The sequence below is a fragment of the Prunus mume genome, linkage group LG8 (assembly GCF_029339155.1).
Source record: "Prunus mume cultivar Tortuosa linkage group LG8, ASM2933915v1, whole genome shotgun sequence".
Classification (NCBI taxonomy): Eukaryota; Viridiplantae; Streptophyta; class Magnoliopsida; order Rosales; family Rosaceae; genus Prunus; species Prunus mume.
Window position 1 is genome coordinate 7,848,287 of NC_142705.1, and position 15,569 is coordinate 7,863,855.

Genomic DNA, 15,569 nt, shown 5'->3' on the forward strand with positions numbered 1-15,569 from the left:
ACCAAATCCCTAACGTCCTCGTCAAAAAAATAACTTAAACTTGTGTAGTGCTGCCTCTTATGAGGTACCAAATCCCCAACGTCCTCGTCAAAAAAATAACCTAAACTTGTGTAGTGCTACAATGCAATCAATTGAAATTTATGGTATAAAAGCAATATTCTACTTAATCTAATTTAAACTATGCATAGGGGAATTTGAACTCGGTGCAGAATGCGGAGCACATCTATTCTAACAAACTTGACTAAACCCATGTCTATTAATCCTATAATCAATCCAAACCAAAGCTATCAATTGTATTAATGGGACCAAAAACAAAACAAAAGGCGAAAAAGAAATGCATTCAATTACAACTACATTTGCTTTTGATTGACTCAGATATTCCTTTGTAGATGCCAAAGCAGCCAAACCATTGAACCAATATTATTGTAATAAGTTGATAGAACGACGTAGGACATCATCCGTCTTGGACTGGAGACTGGTAAATTAAGATCCTTTCACTACTTTACAAAACAAAATAATCACACAACACCAATCTAAAGTATTTTCTCTCTCCGGCCTTATTTATTTTTCTAAACAATTGTCGTCTGCTCGCAAGACTTTAACAAAGTGAAAACTGAGAGCCGCTAAATCAAATCAAATGGTTATTTGAGACTTCATGACGCATTATTCTAGCATCGATGCTTTCCGATACGAGAGTAGAATCCTTTCTTACCATTTATAAACTGAACCATTTTAGACACAATTGCAGCAAAGATTCATCTAACAACCTGGCAAATGATATGATCATATATATAACCTCAGCATTCTATTTAGTTACACATCCTACTTGCATATCACAAACAATCAAAATACCAAAAAGTAATATTAAGAGGCCACTACTCTTATGAATTTCCATCAAAAGATTTTACTGATCAATCATGAGAAACATAATCATATCAGGTATCAAAAAAGAAAAAGGAAAATCTAATGAGAGAACTCTCATCTTTTACTTTTACCTCCATTGTAAATGTATACATTATTTTTTATTTTTTTTGATTTATCAAAAGAAATGTATACATAATTAACTCAACTTTATAGACCCTTTTACAGAAAATCTAAAAAGGCAAGCCCCAACCCCACCCCACCAAAACTATCATACACTCTAACCCACACTATCAAAGCTCCTTGCCCTCCTTGTCCTTCCCTCCCAACCCAGAAGAACAAGACCGGCCACCAGCCACAGATTTAATCTCGCCGCCGCGGGTCCTTCCCTTTTTATCAAAACCCAGATGAATTCTGACGTAAAAATTCAAAAAGGCCAAGAGAATCACCCCATTCAACACCGAATTGAACACCCATACCCCGATCCCATTGCACCCGCCTCTCATGAAATGTAGCATCAGAACACCGACGTGGCACGCGACGTTGCAGCCCAGCAGCGCAATCTGGCAGTTCACGACCACCGGGAAGCAGGCGCTCGGCAGACCCACCGCCGTCCAGAACCTGTAGCCGTACACCACCGAGTACACGAGCGTCGTCAACAGTATCGCCAGAACCTGGATCGACTGAGAGAACTCCAGCCACAGGAACGATATCACGGTCAAGATCGAGTGGTTGAAGAGCTGGAAAGGGACGAGCTTACGACGTCGTAGGATCGTGAAGAATGTGCGGAGCATGTGGGGGAATCTGGAGAGGTAGTACATGTACGACCAGAAGAAGACCCGACCCGACGGGCGGGTCCCCAGCGGGAAGCATAGGAGCCACTGGAAAGGAGTTTTGGAGCGGCGCCAGAACCACCGGGTCTCCCGGATTTCGGCGGCGGAGGAAAGGGTGATGCCGGCGAAGATGGTGAAGGAGATTAGGGCCATGGCGAGGCTGTGGACGGCGGGTATGGGCCCGAGGGGGACGGGTCGACCCGACCGGTTTACGACGAGGAGGGAGAAGTGGAGGAAGAGGGAGAGGGTGAGGTAGACGGCGATGGCGGTGAAGAGGAAGGACCACGTAGAACCCCAGGAGTGGGCGTGGCTCCAGCGGAAGCCGACGATGGATGGGTGCTCCGAGAGCCAGAATGTTAGTGTCTGGATCACGGGTTGACCCGACATTGGTTCTGCCGGGTTGGGGACGGAGCAGACGGTGGAGGTGACGTGTCACGTCGTTTTTTGGGACTGGAAACGACGGGAAACGGCCCTTCACGCTATGGCGGGTGGGTCTGGAGGCTCTGTCTCACATGGAGTCATTCATTCATTCGTTCACTCACATTTTTCTGGTTTTTTATTTATTTTTTATTTTGGAAATTTTGGGTGGGGAATTTTAGGGGTTGTTTTAGTTTCTTGAGAGAGAGAGAGAGAAACGAGAGGCAGTAGTGTAGGGTTATTAAATTAAGGGATGGAAATGAATCAAATGACTGGCGGGCATGAAGCCAAGATGTAGTGTTGGAAATATTGCAGTTTTGGAAGACACGTGGACGGGTTTGGTTGGACGTGTGTAGACGTGTTGTGGTGGGTACAGGGCTCCAACGTGTGCGAAGGACTAAACTAAATCTTCATTTCGGTGATACACTCAATCAGTCGTCCACACGCGCAAGTAATTTCTAACCATAGAGGTTTATGTGTCTTACAGTAAGCATGATATACATCAACACCTACAAATCAGTTATGCATTCACGCACAACTTACCCTAGCATAGCATATTTCTTTCCATAGAAGTTTATGCGTCCTATAGTAAGCATGATACACATCAACAACTACAAATCAGTTATGCATTCACGCACAATTTACCCTAGCATAGCACATTTCTTCGGTGATGTACGAGGAAATAGATACACATATTTTTCTTTTGATTAATAAATGAGGGGGGACTCGAATTTTAAACCCCCAAGTAAAAATGATAAGGAGTATGTGTACATGTATTTATAATTGGGAAGATATTTTTGAGATTGGTGTTGGGGGGGTTATGGGGACCATTTTTACTTTTATGGTTCATATATTTATGAGAGAGAGTAGTCGTCAGGGGTGATTTTATTGATTGATGTTCATCACCGCCGTGATTTTGATTTTTGATTTTTTCCTTTTGTCTTTCTTGGTTCAACGGACATGTCAAAAGTTCGGGCAACTAAAGCATCTATTAAAAGCATACTAGTTTATGGGACACGTTTTGGTCATCACTACTGCATAGACCCCATCCAGCAGAAGAAAAGTCATCCACCACATTTTGTTGGTGTGGCAGCATTCGGAAAAATGATCCGATTAGACACTGAAAGATGTGCACATATTATATATGATGTTACTAACTTTTTTATCCTCAAGGTCATACGAGAAGTGCTATATCAGCCGCTTATGTCTGTTATATGCGGTACTTACAATGCATCAACAGATAGAATTCGCAAAAATCGCTTATATCCATTATATGCGATACTTACAATGCAGGAACGGATAAAATTCGTGGAAGCAATGTTACGTTGCTTGGATTGCACAATTTTGTGGGTGGAGAAGTTAATGCGTGCCTTTTTTCCGTTTCTTAATTTGTTGGATTTATATGACAAATTGGCAGGTGGAGTGGAGGATATGTATGGATTTGGGGAGTTGGAAAGAAGAGCATCTTTGCTGAAGATACCCCGCATGGAGAGCAGTAGATAGATACTTTAAATAAATAAATTGCATATTGCCTACTTTCCTAAGTTGCAATCAATTTGTTTGTCACTCAAAAGTTTGAACGTGACGAATGGCATGGGGTCCTCTACTCTCTTGTAATAAGTGACGTGGTCGTAATCAGATAATGGCTCTAAGGCCATATCCATGCTTTCATGAATTAAGAAAATGTATATGATCGTTGATATTTTGTAGTCTGGCTAATGTAAAAAGAAGAAGAAGGTGCTTCAAAGGCATTATTATTTGGTAAATTACATACATTTCGGTTGAGGTTGTGATTTATAGTCTGATAACATAATGATTTTTCTGTTTGCATGTAAAACTGAATCAAATCGCTCCGAGTGGTTTGGTTCGGCTATTACTCATCCCTTCTTATATGCATCATAGTAACTTATTCTATGATTTAATACTATTGATCAAGACCGTTAATCAAATACAATTATATCAAAAATGTTACATTCTAGAAAGAGAAAAAAAACCAATATTCTTTGAATGCACTGCTCAGGGATACTCTCTGCAGCCGTGACTGATCATTCTGGGGCATCATGTGGAGGCAATGAAGGTGAAAAGGAGATGCCAAAATTGTAGCAAGTTCCATCACGTTTAACATTGCACAAGATGTGGATTCCTTGATGTGGAAATTTGGGTCAACCCACCCACCCATATTAATATTGCATTTGTTTGTCTATGCAATTTTCTTTTTGATGTCTGAAAGTAACTGTAAAATGACACTTAACTATTGCAACTTTGCAATGCATCTTTTCTAGAATGAGATCCCTCAATTTACGTGTTTTTGAGAGCTAAAAATGGCCTATGGCCCATAGCTGGAGATGACCTTATATTTTGATCATACACAACTTCATTAATAGTCCCACTCTTACCAGTGTGATGTCGTATACGACAAATGCACAGAAGAACCACTCCTCAATCTAAGTTAGGCAAAAGATCAATACTAACAAAATGTTGCTTTCATGCCAAACCATATACTTTGAGTAAGTACCACTCAAATTCCTGATGAAAACTGCCAGTAAATAAAAAATGGTAAAGTTGATCAGATTGTGACAGCCACAAATTTGGTTTGTATAAAGATGTCAAGTTGGATTCAAAAAGTAAGGAAAAAGGTAGGTCTTGGGTCTTGGACTAACCAAATTTCAAACGTCCATAATGGCTGCGTCTTGCTAATTGATAGTTGGTATTTGGGACGACAGATTTTGATTCAGTCAGTCGGTTTTCTTTAGTAGTTTCAGGCTTTCAGCTTCTGTTAAAATGAGACAAAGTTCTTTCGGCTGCAAGAGGTGCTAAGGTTAGGCCTGCTCAGTTAAAGAGGTGGAAGGAGGGGACTCATTGGGTTAGCACTGTTGCATGTTGACGATCAAAATTTGGCCCCAAACCAAACTGGTCTAGTGTCGGCCCAAAAAAGAAGAGAGAGGCCTTTTTTTCTTTTTGAGGTATTAAGAGCATTTTTTATGGATATATTAAATTCAACCTGTCATTTTTAGCATGTAGAAAATATAGTTGAAACTTGCTCCAGTCGAAATGTTAAATTCTAAGTGGAATAACATTCTCCATTTGTGATTTTTTTTTTATCATTTTCAATTATTGTGCCTAAAAAGTAATAAACAAATCAACACTAATATAATAGTATAATATTTTAATTTAACATGGCGGGTGTCTTGTTGAGTTTTCAAATTTTTGGAATTGGAGAAGTCATTTTTTCAATGTCTAAATGGAACCACTTCCAAGTATTTATTTTCTAAAAAAAATATTTCAATTTCAATTTAAAAAGTTCAACCTGCTTCTAATAAAAACACTTCCAATACTAATGTTTATGAACTGAACAAAAAAAGAAGAAGCAATATTTAATTGTCCTTCTATTTTTCCACAAGAATTTTTTTATTTATTATTTTTTCCTGTAAGAAATATTATTTTATTTTTATTTTTTTCACAATCAAAATTAAAAAGGAAAATTCGAACACAGAACCTCGGATACAAGGTGTAAACTACAAACCCCTTGCAAGATTTATTATTTTGTTGATTTGGACATTGGTCTCAACTGCTAACGGGCCGGGCTTGTAAAACCCTTTAGAAATACCGGTAGCCCCGTCGAGGACAAAATATCATAGGAAACCCAATCACCATCAAACACCATAAAGCGTCCGATTCCGGCCCGAAAACGCAATAGAACCGTCGGATGAAATCCGCAGTTTGGTGGGAAATAGAATAGACGCACGTAAGTTTAATAGGGGCAGGGCAGCCCGCCAGCGTGGAAGACGAGATAAAGGCAAAATTGGAAAAAGACCTGGAATCTTCTTCTTGCCACAATAGAGAGTTTCTCGGTTGCCTCCTCCTAATATTAGAACTAGACTTTTCCTTTCCAGTAAACACTTCATCTTTTGCCTCTCTCTCTCTCTCTCTCTCTCTCGTAACGAGACCCAATCAAATTTTACACACGAAAAGGTAAATTTTAGTTTTTTTTCTTTCTGTAATTTATATTCGACCAGTTGTTTTATTACCTTTATTTGATTATTATTCTTCCCTTTTCTTGTTTGGGTTTGAATGATTTCTAGGGTTTTTATTTGTTTCTTTGTTTGTTGGATTTTATATACTGAATAAATTTGCTCAACTTTTCTGATCTGTGTGGTCCTTTTGCTTAAGTTTTTGTTCTTTTCTCTGATCTGACCGGTTATAATTTAGTGAGTCTGTTTGGGTTCTGAATATTTTTATGATCTTATATTTCTCCAGATTTTGTATGTTTATTTTATGTGAATTGTTTCTGGGAGATCTAATCTTGCTCAGGGATTCAGTTTAGGGTTTTCATCGATTTCATTCTAAATGATAAATATTTTGTGTTTTTCCCTTTTTTTTTCTTCTTGGAAATTGAATAGTTCATATGTTTGTGCTTAATTTATTTATTGGTTTGTGATAGTTTGAGCATCTCTCTGAACAATCTGAATATGCTCTGTATCTGTATGTATTTTATGTGCTCCATCTGTATCTGAATCTGTTTTCTTGTAATAATAATAATCGATTTCTATGATTAATGAAAAAAAAAAGTAATATTTCCATAAACTACAGGTATTTGCTGTTCGAAGTTTTGTGGGTACTGAGATGGCAAGTGGTTTTGGGGAATCAACAAGCGTGCCACCCCAAAGCCCGTCTTGCTCGGGCAATAATGCCAATGAAGTGGGCGATTTTGAATGCAATATCTGCTTTGACTTAGCCCAAGACCCAATCATAACCCTTTGTGGTCACCTCTTCTGCTGGCCTTGCCTGTACAGATGGCTCCACCATCACTCGCATTCCCAAGAATGCCCGGTTTGCAAGGCCCTCGTACAAGAGGAGAAGTTGGTTCCTCTTTATGGTAGGGGCAAGACGCAAACTGATCCAAGATCAAAGTCATATCCAGGCATCAATATTCCAAATCGCCCAGCTGGGCAGAGGCCTCAAACTGCCCCTCCTCCGGAGACCAATCAGTTTACCAATTATGGCTTTGGATTCATGGGGGGATTTGTACCAATGGCAACTGCGAGGATTGGTAACTTCACATTGGCCACTGCATTTGGTGGTCTGATACCGTCATTGCTTAACATTCATTATCATGGGTTCCCGGATGCTACTGTGTATGGAACAACTTCTGGTTTCCCTTATGGGTTCAGTTCATTTCACGGGGGCCATGCTCACGGATTCCCTCAGCCGGCAAGTCAAAGGCAGCAGGTTGACAATGTTTTGAAGAATCTTTTTTTGTTAATTGGTGTCTTTGTGATCCTTGCGCTGATTTGTTGGTAAAATGATTTGCCGTTTTAAACTTTGAAGCCAATGTGTTTGTTCAGTGTTGCTGCTCTTATATGTGTAAATACATTAGCTTAATTTCTACCCGAGAAGGTTGACCTGTTAGTACTTATGGTCAATTCTGTTAGCTGTTATAAACATCTGCAACAGACATAAAAATATCATAATAAATGGCTTGTAGTTGCTCTCTCTCTCTCTCTCTCTCTCTCTCTCTCTCTGTGTTGTGAATATGATTGTTGTGGGTTCTTTTACTTCAAAATTAGATATGTCCTATGTATATACACTGACATGAATGCGGGAACGTTTTACTTCCTTCGCGTATTTGTTAATTTCTTGTGGTATTTTACCATGTGCAACAGCCATAAAATTTCATAATAAATGGTTGCAGTCTCTCTCTCTCTCTCTGGTGAGCTTGATTGTTGTGTGATTTTGACTTGTTTTGGGATTTTAGGACTTCAAAGTTAGCTGTAGAGTGAGAGTGAGGCCTGCTAGGTAGGAACTGGAAAAACATTGTTGGATGGTCCATAGGTCCATTTTGTTTTTGAGTGTTGATTTGATTTTGCTGAAGCCATGACCGTTGTCAGTTGAATTAATATTTTTCAGACAAGTACTGATTACTCACCTCTACTTAGTCCTACTATTGGCCTTTACCTGTTGCCATATGGTTGATGAGATTTGTCTGTTTTGTTGATACTGGTGGGCGATAGAGATTTCTTATGTTTTGGCGGTTGTTAGTGTTCCTGCTTCTGAACTCAAACATTCTTATGGAATGATGCTGCTCCTGTACATTTCAGTCCATTTCCAATTCCAGTTTCAAAGGATCTCCCAGTAAAGAAGATGGTAAAATTTAGGGTTGTTTCTATAGCATAAGATCAAAATTCTATTGTTCATGTTCTCTCTTCCTTTGGTTTTACCCCTCTTCTACAAAGAAAACTAGCATAACGGGGACGTTACTTTGCTCGATATCTCATGGAAGAAATAAAAGAGAAAATAGAATCAGATTCTTGTGGTACACTCCCGGCCTGACTTTGTGAAGTTGTGTCCTTAGGTAGTGGAACAAGCAGTGTTGTTTATATTCCTTTGCGTTTTAAACTGATTTGAATGATGTGAGAGCCACACTTTGCTTGGCCACACAAAGGGAAAGTATCAAGCATCTCTAATAATCTCCATTTTCTACTTTGAAATGATGTGAGAGCCGCTTAGTGTCATTTTCAATTCAATTGGGTTAGTAGGTGAAATGGTTTCTTTCTTTTTACTGTATTTCGGATGGATGACGGGGAAAGAAAGCTGGTTAATCTTCCGTTAACTAAAAAGAAAAATATGTTTAACTAGCTCTTGATTTATTGGTACTGCTCAGTCTCTCAATGCTGGAAGAGGTGCAATGCAGGTAGAGAAAGCATATACGTTTGGCCAAAAAAAAAACAAAAGCAAGCATATGTTAATGTTGGGCGTTGTAGTACGGATATTGTGTGCGTAAGACATACATGTGATGTTGTTTTGCAATGATGAATGGGTTATGAAAATAACGACGGGACAGGATGATAATTCATATCTCCATTATAACTTCTTTGATTTGATCTTACTGGCAGTGGCACCACAGAGCAAATTATATAATGTTCCTTTCCTTGGCTCTTTGAGGTTTGCTACCCAACCTTTGTTGTTGGGGGACCCTACTAGCCCCAAGGGTAAGGGTCGTGCTTTGTGCGACTTCACCACCAAGATTAAGGTTTGGGTAAATACCCTAACATCATTATGCCTCACTTAAGAATATTTCAACTAAGTAACCAATCACTTTAATGCCTTACTTATTTACAAGCCCACACTACTAGGCTCGGCCCTTTCCTTAGCTCTTTAGTTGTTGAAAATTGTGATAAGTTATGCTGCTTCCACTAAATTTTTGATAACCTTATAAGTTTGATGTTGCCCTAGAATTTTTAACCAAATAAAAAAGTTTGGAATTGATTGGTTTGATTGAAAATTGAAAACTAAAACCAATATCTTTCTTTCTATATTTTTTTAAATAATCAGGCTATATATCTCATTTGTGTTGTGACTTTTTCCCTTGAAATAAGTGAAAGCCCCTCTGTCAAACGAACACACAAGTGAAAAGCACAAAAAGCAATTTCAACTAAGTACGTACGAACCAATCATTGAGAGAAGGTAACTACGAAAAAGAGACGTGGATCCAATTGTTGCCATCGATCTGCCAAACAAACCGCGTCAGTGAGTTGGTCTAATACCATGAGTGTATGACCATCTACAAGATTAATCTAACTAATGAATATTTGATTGCTTAGTCCACTTTATTAAATGAATGTTTATGGTCTTTTGATATAATATAAAGAGAGCAGATGAAGATCGAATTCGGATATCAGAATCAGAGGACGAAAACACGGTCTCGGAACAACTAGCTAACTCATATTTGTCATCTTCCTTTGAGTTTTAGGCATGTTTCCACAAGTTGACCAACCTAGGTCATACTTGTTCTGCCAAACCATTTGAGCTGAAACAAGTTATTTTGTTAAACAAGAGTGGAAATCTCACTAACCATGATCTCTAGTTTTGAAAAACACACAGATTTTCTTCCCTTCATAATCTCATATGAATAAATAGGGGAGTTTCACTAAAACACCCAAAATGGGAGTTGAAATTATAAAAAAACCCAAGCACTATTTAAACATATAAACACACCCAAAACCCATCATTACACACACTCAAAATCCATTTATAAACACAACCAAAAAGTTGACTTTGGGGTTGATTTTGGGTGTGTTTCTATGTTTAAATAGTACTTGAGTTTTTTTTATAAATACATGTTTAGGATTGGTTTATTTATAAATTTGTAAATAAGTAATTGAGGGCTTGTTTGGCTATACCATTGAAAACCAATTTTCAAATCAGTGTCCGCCAGAACACAAACTTGCTACCAGACGAATTTTTCTATCATTGTTTTTCACGGTGGTGTAATTGAACAACGAAAGCTGTTTTAAAATGCCAAAGGGCAGAGACAGAGCAAGTAAAACTCAGCCGTCCATTTGTGCAGGCCTTGAGATGATGGGGGAGGGCCCCATGGGGAAGTAATTGGGCCCATGTAGACGGCTTGGATCTCACTGGGCTTTTGTCTTTTAGGTTAAAAGACAATCAAAATCCATTTGTCTTAACGTAGTTTCTGACCCAATATGTACAAAAACGCGTTTTCAAGTCCTGGACAACTAGCAACATTAGCATTGCTGCAAGCTTTTTCAGACAACGGGGGGTTGCCAATTGGCCATTGGACTGACTTTCTGGTAACCCTTTATGCCTTCCCCCGCCGTGGCCCCACCTTTTGTGGCCCTGGGCCCCACCGTTTGTGTCGGTGACACTACTCCACAGTCACCCTGACTGGAGACACATGCCCTAGCTAGGAAACAAATCATCTGTAAAATAAAACTCTATGGAAAAGTCGAGAAGCAAAATGTGAACCCTAGAAGTTAAACTTCCATTTTGTTCAATAGAAGATGTTCTCTCGTTTCAAATTACATTGTTATTCTAAGATAAAGATTTAATTTTCATCTCGTTCATGTTAAAATTGGACTTTGATTTTGGTTAATTAGACCATTCAAGAAGGCTGTGGTATAGGTCAAGTGATTAAGAGTAGTTATTCATGTATCGAATGTCCTGTGTTTGCGACGAGGTTGGTTTAGTTAGTAAGGTCCATGCAATGTATATAGCCCATCGTATTCAAGTCCCGTTGCTAGTAGTTTTCATTAGTGCGCAATCTGTAATTTCTTATATAAATTCATACCGGTGGCAGTTGGGTGTCATGCGTAAGTTCTTGGCTCGAGGTTGTGGATCTGGCGCTGGTGGTGAAAGTAGTCAATCTTCCCTAAACTTTTCTTTAGCAAAAAAATGAAAAAATAATGTGTTTAATTCCTTTTTTTTTTTCAGTATCTCTTTATTAAGGAAAAAAAAAAAGACTATGACATTGGAAACCCTAATAATTTGAAAGTGCTTTGTGAGTTTCTCATGCGGCTGTCGCACATGGCTCGTGGTTTGTATAAAAATGGGAAAAGCTCAAATAATGGAAGGAGCTTCTCCATGCTTTCTGTTAAAGGGAAAATGACTTATAATTGCAGGGCATGTGATCAGCACATGCCATTAATGATACAGTCGCTCCTGTATTTTGAATGGAATAATTTAGTTTAATTTGGCATGTAATGTAACACTTTTTTTTTTCTTTCATAGTATTGTGTTTTGCTGTTACCGACAAACCAATAACAGAGAAATATATTTAGGTTAGATCTTGCTGTTTTCTTGAGTCTATTAGCATAAGAGCAAGACGACTTTTTGCATTAAAAAAATATTAATTTGGAAAGTGTAATAATGCCGATGACTTAAGCGAATTAATCCCGGATTTTTATACTAGCTAATCTCTATTATGCAGAATGATTATAAAATACTACGGTAATACGGTCATGTGATACATCTTGTAATAATTCACCTCAAATTATATGGCTAAAACTTTCCGCACAGCGTGTAAACATAATTTCAAAAAGACTTAATCAAAATGGTTTTCATATTAATTAACAAGGTTGGATGCTAAAGTTGATGAAGAAAGTCAAATGAGAAATGTTCAAAAAGATCGGGAACAACTTAATCATTCATTTGCTTTTAGCTAATTAGTAATAATGAATTAAAAGGGAAAGAGATCCGAACAAAATTAAAAAGTGAATGAAGGATTACAAGGACGCAAAACACTTTCTACTATTTTCTAATTTGGCTGTCCAAATCCATTTTCAGAAAACAACCAACCGGGCAGCCGAGTTTTCCCTTTCAATGAAGATCATCAGTCCAGGTGTCACTTTTGGGTCCTACTCAAAGGGCCAGGTGGCAAATCTCTTTCTGTACTGTAGTTAATTATCCTGACAAGTTAAAAGCTAAAAAAAATATCAGGTCGTACAATATAATGAGGTGGCTGAGAATATGAACACATTTTTTCCAAGTGCCCCCATCATTGAGACAGACATGAATTGCTTATGTGGGGCTTCGCATCAAGTGTTTTCCCTCCAATACCCGGACAAAGACAAAGAGCATAAGAAATTATACAGCTCAAAATTCAAATAGTGCTCTCTATCTCCCCCTTTTGCTTTAGTAATTCTAGGTCAGAATTTAATTTATTTAACACTTAATGATGATTAGGGGATCAAGAGGGATTCGAGGACCTTTTTGCTGTTATGACTTGTAAATACAGGGGTAACGCGACCACCAACGTTCGAATCTAGTGCTTATTAGGCCCGTTTGTGAGCTTGATTGAATAAAATTTATAATTCTAGTCAAATGTTTAGTAACTTAAAAACAATAATCTTATTATTGCCGAATGTAGTAGGATTATGAATCCCATAAAAAAGATTGGGTTAAGTAGGATTGAATTATGTCTAATCATGCGTAGTACCAAACATATCATTGGATTAACTAGCGTTATCCTCTCCAATTCATGCGTAGTACCAAACATATCATTGGATTAACTACCTCATAATCCCGAAAACACTACTTATAAGTAATAAAGGGAATTTTGTCAATAGATATAGTACTTTTTTTTTCCTTAATTTAACCCAAAAAATAGTTTTGTCAATGTACGTAAGGATAAGTATTGGGATGGTTAATGAAGTTCTGTATAATAATAATATTATTTTGTGATAAAAATGTTACTGATATAGAAAAATAAAACTACTAAGCTGGTGTTGTGTATTTCTTAATGAATGTATTAACAGCAATAACTGATACCAAATTAAGCATGAAGCATGATGAGTGATACAACGAGAATCCAATTAAGGATAAGGATATCAAAAAAGAAAAAAAGAAAACAAAAACAAGGCCTTTTCTTGTTGGGGAGTTGATATATAACGTTGCATAGAAGCACAGACGACGTCGCTGCCTGAAATGGATATGTCACCTAGCTAGGGTTATCAACAAGATCAAAGTTTTTCTCAATTCATACAAGAATAATAATCTGAAAATTTGGCTTAAAAACTAGTCCAGCTCAGGGTTGTGATGTCATTGTTTTCAAGTTTCGACCAATAAATAAATTAATTAGGTTTCAATTATTTGGTAAAAAACCACATACAAGGAAGAAAAGATAATCCCATTGTTTTCTTGGTGGAGAAATAAATATAGAGTCTTTGCCAAATTTTCTCTCTGACTCCATTTTATTTGTCATGTTCTTTGTCTTTTGAATACGACCCTTGACTTGCCTTTCCCAGCAGCTCAGTTTTGAAACCAACGTTGGTTCTAAGCCACGCAGAAATAGCACAACTGTCTTCTCTTCTCTCCATCCAAACACTCTAAACACAAACACACACAACTCTCTCTCTCTCTGCTCTCCTCCTCATCAAAAACCAAACCTCTCTCTCCAAAACCTCATAAGTTTTCTTAACATGCTCGCTTTCCTAATCAACTTGATTTTACTCTTTGCTAGTAGCACCAATGCGGCCACCGCGGCTTCTTCTGGGCGACTCAAGGAAGCGCTCGCCACCTCGACACCTCAAAGATTCAAGGAAGCGCCCAAGTTCTACAACTCCGCCACCTGCCCCGCCCTCAACACCCACGAGCACTCCTCCACCGTCTGCTCCGACGTAGCGGTGCACGTGGCAATGACCCTCGACGCCGCATACCTCCGCGGCTCAATGGCCGCCATTCTCTCTGTCCTCCAGCACTCCTCCTGCCCGGAGAACATCATCTTCCACTTCGTCTCCTCCTCCTCCTCGTCCAATTCACAAGCTCTAACTCAAACCATCGCCACCTCATTCCCCTACCTGAAATTTCGAGTTTACCCCTTCAACGACTCGGCCGTCTTGGGGCTCATTTCCACCTCGATCCGCTCCGCGCTAGACTGCCCGCTCAACTACGCCCGCAACTACCTGGCCAATCTCCTCCCGACATGTGTACACCGAGTCGTCTACCTCGACTCGGACCTCATCCTCGTCGACGACATATCCAAGCTAGCGTCGACCCCACTGGAGCCCACCCAAGTCCTCGCCGCACCGGAATACTGCAACGCAAACTTCACCTCCTACTTTACTCCGTCGTTTTGGGCCAACCCGACCCTCTCCCTCACGTTCGAGAACCGCCGGGCCTGCTACTTCAACACCGGCGTCATGGTCATCGATCTGGACAAGTGGCGGGAGGGCGGGTACACGGATCGGATTGTGGAGTGGATGGAGCTCCAGAAGCGGATGCGGATCTACGAGCTCGGGTCGCTGCCGCCGTTCCTCCTGGTCTTTGCCGGAAACATCGCCGCCGTAGACCACCAGTGGAACCAGCACGGCCTAGGTGGGGACAACTTTCGCGGGTTGTGCCGGGATTTGCACCCGGGTCCAGTGAGCCTGCTCCATTGGAGCGGCAAGGGGAAGCCGTGGGTGAGGCTCGACGCCAACCGGCCATGCCCGTTGGATGCTCTGTGGGCCCCGTATGATCTGTTACAGACACCCTTCGCTCTGGAGGCTTAGTTGGGATCATCATCAAATTCAATTAATTAACGCTATAATAAGAAAGAAAAAAGAAAAAAAATTTCCTTTGTTTTTGTTTTTGGACTCTGGGAAGTTTTAGGTGGTGAGTAAAAATTCATCGATCCGTCGGAGTTTCTTGTACATTATACGGAGGCATTAACATATTTTAATTTTACAACCATATATTTCCTTTTATATTTTTCCTGCTCGCAGCTCGAATTCAATACAATTTGTAGTTTTCCTTTTTTTGGGGTTTGATGTATAATAATGCTGATTTTGAATTCATTCCTTCTCGTCATGTGCTTAATAGCAATTCATGCACTTAAATTCTGCGTTCGAATCTCCCGTCCTTAATATCGCATGTATATTTAAAAAATAAAAATAAAATTAGGAGTAAAAAGTAAAACTAGCATGCAATTACGGAGTGGAAAAGTAGCGGAAAAAAAGAGATTGTGTTGGACAAATTGTAATATATGGATTACCACGTAGCAGTCCATTTCCAAACTTTAGCATGCAAACAGACATAAAACTAGATTACGATCTTCTTCTTGCTTGCTTTATTTTCTGGTGCTCTTTTGCCTTTAAGCACTGGTTTGAATTTCTTCTCGCTTTCTCTGCTTTAACTATCAGAAGTCGTATTGAAGCTTTAGATTTGATTGGTCAGTCAGTG

The 15,569-nt window shown here is 39.2% G+C and overlaps 2 protein-coding genes and 1 pseudogene across 3 annotated transcripts; 2 read left to right on the forward strand and 1 right to left on the reverse strand.

Moving 5' to 3' along the window:
• Window positions 1-983: 983 nt before the first annotated feature.
• LOC103340033 (fatty acid elongase 3-like) lies at window positions 984-2,403 on the reverse strand. The gene has a single exon (XM_008243397.3). It carries the CDS (start codon window positions 2,079-2,081, stop codon window positions 1,155-1,157), a length of 927 nt encoding a protein of 308 aa, XP_008241619.2. The 5' UTR covers window positions 2,082-2,403; the 3' UTR covers window positions 984-1,154.
• Window positions 2,404-5,941: 3,538 nt separating this feature from the next.
• On the forward strand, window positions 5,942-7,604 carry LOC103340032 (uncharacterized). The gene is made up of 2 exons (XM_008243396.3): window positions 5,942-6,083; window positions 6,702-7,604. The coding sequence occupies exon 2, from the start codon at window positions 6,735-6,737 to the stop codon at window positions 7,410-7,412; it is 678 nt and encodes a 225-aa protein (XP_008241618.2). The 5' UTR covers window positions 5,942-6,083; window positions 6,702-6,734; the 3' UTR covers window positions 7,413-7,604.
• Window positions 7,605-13,605: 6,001 nt separating this feature from the next.
• Window positions 13,606-15,184, forward strand: LOC103340031 (putative galacturonosyltransferase-like 1 pseudogene; annotated as a pseudogene). Its single transcript, XR_016122904.1, has one exon. The product of XR_016122904.1 is annotated as a putative galacturonosyltransferase-like 1 pseudogene (transcript).
• The last annotated feature ends 385 nt before the right edge of the window (window positions 15,185-15,569 follow it).

Excerpts from the sequence above, each read along its gene's own strand:
- LOC103340033 (XM_008243397.3), bottom strand. The coding sequence starts at position 2,081 with ATGTCGGGTCAACCCGTGATCCAGACACTAACATTCTGGCTCTCGGAG.
- LOC103340032 (XM_008243396.3), top strand. The coding sequence starts at position 6,735 with ATGGCAAGTGGTTTTGGGGAATCAACAAGCGTGCCACCCCAAAGCCCG.